Here is a 3,782-nt window from a genome sequence, read left to right as displayed (position 1 = left end):
CTATACAAAACGTTAAAGTCGCCTGCTCTATTTAAGCAATTGGAATACGCGTGAAGAAAACGACACGCACACCACCACAAAATTTGCAAGCTCTCCACACAGCCATAAGGAAACGCACACCAGCAAAGTTTCAGGGTCTGGATCACGCACACTCGGACGGGGAGGGAAGCTGCAGCTAGGTCGCGAATGACGTCATTCCGCGCAAGGTCAATATCACCTGGTGGCGCTGCTCTAACTAAAGGAAAGGGGTATGCGTTGTCTCTTTTGTTTGGCGAGCCGGCTTGTCTGGACCTGGGAGTGCAGGTGGGGTTGCCGCGTAATGGTAAAAAAATCCCGATAATGTAATTGGACATAAAATAATCTTTAATTGAAAAAACCGACTACTCAAAACAGTTTGAAATACCATTTATAGTTTTAGCTCATTTACTATAGAGGCCAGAAAACGAAGGGTTGCAGGCCAAGTAGATATAGTGTTGGGTAGACCTAGGTGTGTATGGGTAGACGCCGAACACATATATTTTTTTTATTTCAAATTCGGACTTTACCCAAAAGCTTGGGTAATAAATACTAAGTAACTCCGGGTAAGCTTAAGTTTACTTAATATTCTAGCATTACGCGTAACATAGGTATATTTAATTTAAGTAAAGTAGTAGTACCCAAGCCTTTTGGGTAAAGCCCGAAAATTAAGTCAACTTTTACACCATTACCCAGCGAGTGTTGGGTAGACAAAGATGTGTGAGACATTTTCGGTTCTTACTAAAAAGGCTTAGGTAATACTAATTATTTTATACCCGGGTAAACTTGAGTTTAAGTAACTTTCTACATTACCCATAACATACATAATAGATTCTGGCTTTGACCTTGACGCTAGCTACTACAAAAGTAAGATGTTTAAAGTGCGCAATTATCTAAATTGCTCTTCTTCTCAAGTGGAACCAAACAAAACACTTCAGATAATCTTCAAGATTCAAGATAACTATCTTAAATACCTCCTATATAAGACATAGTGACGGCATTGAAAAGATAGTTGACAACATGGTGGCCGCTAAAGTATTCATACTACTTGCTTTTGTGACCAGTGTTTACTGTAAAGTTGCACGACAAACAGAACAAGATATTCAAAATTTAGAAGCTTACATAGACGGCAAGAGAGGAGAAATCAACCAAAGGTACAGACTGCATTACCACGTCGCTGCACCAGTAGGATGGATTAACGACCCAAATGGCTTCACATATTACAAATCAGAATTCCATCTTTTTTATCAATATTATCCTTATGACTCAGTCTGGGGCCCCATGCACTGGGGACATGTATCCAGCCGCGATCTAGTACATTGGAAATATTTGCCGACAGCTTTAGTTCCAGAAACGGAACAATGCTTCTCCGGTAGTGCTGTGGTAGATGGAGACACCATGACCCTAATATATACTGGACACATCAATTTAGATGCTGAACCATGGTCCAACGAAACCCAGTACCTAGCCTATAGTGACGATGGTATAACATTTCACAAGTACGCAGGAAATCCAGTCATATCCTCTGCTCCTAACGGATCGCCTGACTTCAGGGATCCAAAGTCCTGGAAGCACGGAGATCATTATTATGTAGTCATCGGCAGCAAGACTGACGATAAACGAGGACAAGTTTTGCTATACAGGTCAACAGATATGAAGAACTGGGAGTATTTGAATATTATAGCAAAATCTAAGGGTGACAGCTATATGTACGAGTGTCCCGACTTCTTTGAGTTGGATGGAAAGTTTGTTCTACTAATGTCTCCACAAGGCATGGAGCCGCAAGGTGACAGGTATAAGAATCTTCATCAGACCGGATATATCATTGGGAGTTTCAGCTATGATACGTTCGAATTTGTTCCTGAAGTAGATTTTCAAGAAATCGACTTCGGGCACGATTTTTATGCAGCACAGACCACGGAAGCGTTTGGCAAAAGAGTCCTTGTAGGTTGGTTTAACATGTGGGAGCAACCTCGGCCTGAAGCGGAAGACGGCTGGTCTGGTGCTATGACGTTGGTGAGAGAACTGAGGCTCGTCGGTGACCGGATCACGATGAAACCTTTGGACGCCATGACTCTTCTTAGGAATGAGATCAAAATGATTGGGATTCTACAACCTCAACAGGAATTGCGTTTTGAAAAAACAGCTGAATTAATCGTGGCAGGTGACTTACGTCAGAAAATTGAATTACAACTCGAAGGCACAAAAGGCGGTGAGAAGGCTTGGATACGTTGGGAGCCTGACGCCGGCAAAGTAGTAGTAGATAGAGGTTCAGGCGATATTCGGCAAGTAGAATGGTCACCAATCGGCATCGAAGCTTGGCGGATATTCTTGGATGCGAGCTCTATAGAGCTTTTCTGCGGAGAAGGAGAGGTGGTGTTCAGCAGCCGGCTATTCCCTGAGGGTGGTTGGATTGTTACAAACACCAGCCCCCAATTTATTCACGTAAACGCCTTTTCGTTAGGCAGGAGCGTTCCTCTGTGATTAATTATGATTAAATCTGGGATTTAATATGTATTTTTAGATTTTCAAAATTCTTATAATATAACATGTTTAGTATTTTGGCAACATAAGTTATAGTAATTATGTCAAGTTTCAAAATAAACACTACTTTTTGTCCTGTACCAACCGCCAAATAAATAAGTTAAAGGGCCTGGCCCCGAATGCCGTAGTAAAATCGCCCATGGCTAAAAATCAAATATTCTTTTGCACATTTATTTGTATTATTATTAGATATATTTTTACTGGATACCCTTATGGTCTAAAACCCCCCCACTAAGTAACAAGGTTAGAAAATACAAATGGTTAGAAAATGAGGAATACAAAATATATTTTCTGTAAGTTTCATTGAAATTCAAATCTGTCGAGTGAAAGAGATAGCGATAACTTTGCAGGTGGTAGCATAAAAATGGTAAGGTAGCATATTTGCAGGTACTTGCATGAAATGGTGAATTATCTAGTAGTTGATTCTTTAGCATACAAAAACTAAAATTGTCCTTCGAAAGCTCGGAACATTGTAATAGTTCACTGGCAGCATTTTTAGACCAAGTCAAATATTCAAGATGATTTATACACCGTAAAATGTGCCTACTTTGCTCCAAAATTTGACCCAAAATTCTAAATTTAAACCCATTTTTAAAACGATTATATTGAATTCCGTTAACTTCGGGGTATGAGTAAGTACGTTTAAGAAAACTAAATGACATGGGTAATTTAAAAAAAAATGAAATCAGGCCCTAAGTCAAGTGTACACGCTCGTAGGGGCCTTATAAGATAAGAATAAAGTATTGACTATCTCCGAAATGGAGTTAATTAGAATACCGGTGTCTTTGAGAAAGTTACTTAATTTAAGGTCAGGAATGCACCCTTGACATTAACGGCAGTAAAAAAACCACGGTGTATATGCTGATTTAAAGCAGGATATCAACTATATCATGTCTACCATATTGTACTACTTAAATGTAACATACTTGTAATTTTCATATATAAAAACTGTTGCAGCACAAACAGGCACATTTTACGGCAAGTCATTCAATTGAAAGGATTAACTTGGCTATTGGTAAATTCGGGTAAGTTAAATACTTACCTATATATGCCTATAAATGTGAACTTACGTTATTGTTTTAAGCCGGTAACCCTATGCAGGCAAGGTGCGTACGCAAGTGTGTGTGTGCCGGGGTTGTGTTCATTTCAGCGTAGAATGTTACACTGAAACTGCTTCAATTAACAGGAAAAAGATGTTATCTCTCATACACTCACATCCCTTG

At 39.5% G+C, this 3,782-nt stretch overlaps 1 protein-coding gene across 1 annotated transcript; it reads left to right on the top strand.

Annotated features, from left to right (window-relative positions):
• The first annotated feature begins 1,012 nt into the window (after window positions 1–1,012).
• On the top strand, window positions 1,013–2,728 carry LOC133524969 (sucrose-6-phosphate hydrolase-like). The gene has a single exon (XM_061861144.1). The coding sequence runs from the start codon at window positions 1,036–1,038 to the stop codon at window positions 2,497–2,499; it is 1,464 nt and encodes a 487-aa protein (XP_061717128.1). The 5' UTR covers window positions 1,013–1,035; the 3' UTR covers window positions 2,500–2,728.
• The last annotated feature ends 1,054 nt before the right edge of the window (window positions 2,729–3,782 follow it).

Source organism: Cydia pomonella, chromosome 14, assembly GCF_033807575.1.
Source record: "Cydia pomonella isolate Wapato2018A chromosome 14, ilCydPomo1, whole genome shotgun sequence".
Taxonomy (NCBI): domain Eukaryota; kingdom Metazoa; phylum Arthropoda; class Insecta; order Lepidoptera; family Tortricidae; genus Cydia; species Cydia pomonella.
The sequence above is the reverse complement of the archived record's forward strand: the minus strand, read 5'-3'. Positions and strand labels throughout refer to the sequence as shown.

Coding starts and splice junctions, on each gene's coding strand:
- LOC133524969 (XM_061861144.1), top strand. CDS start 1,036: ATGGTGGCCGCTAAAGTATTCATACTACTTGCTTTTGTGACCAGTGTT.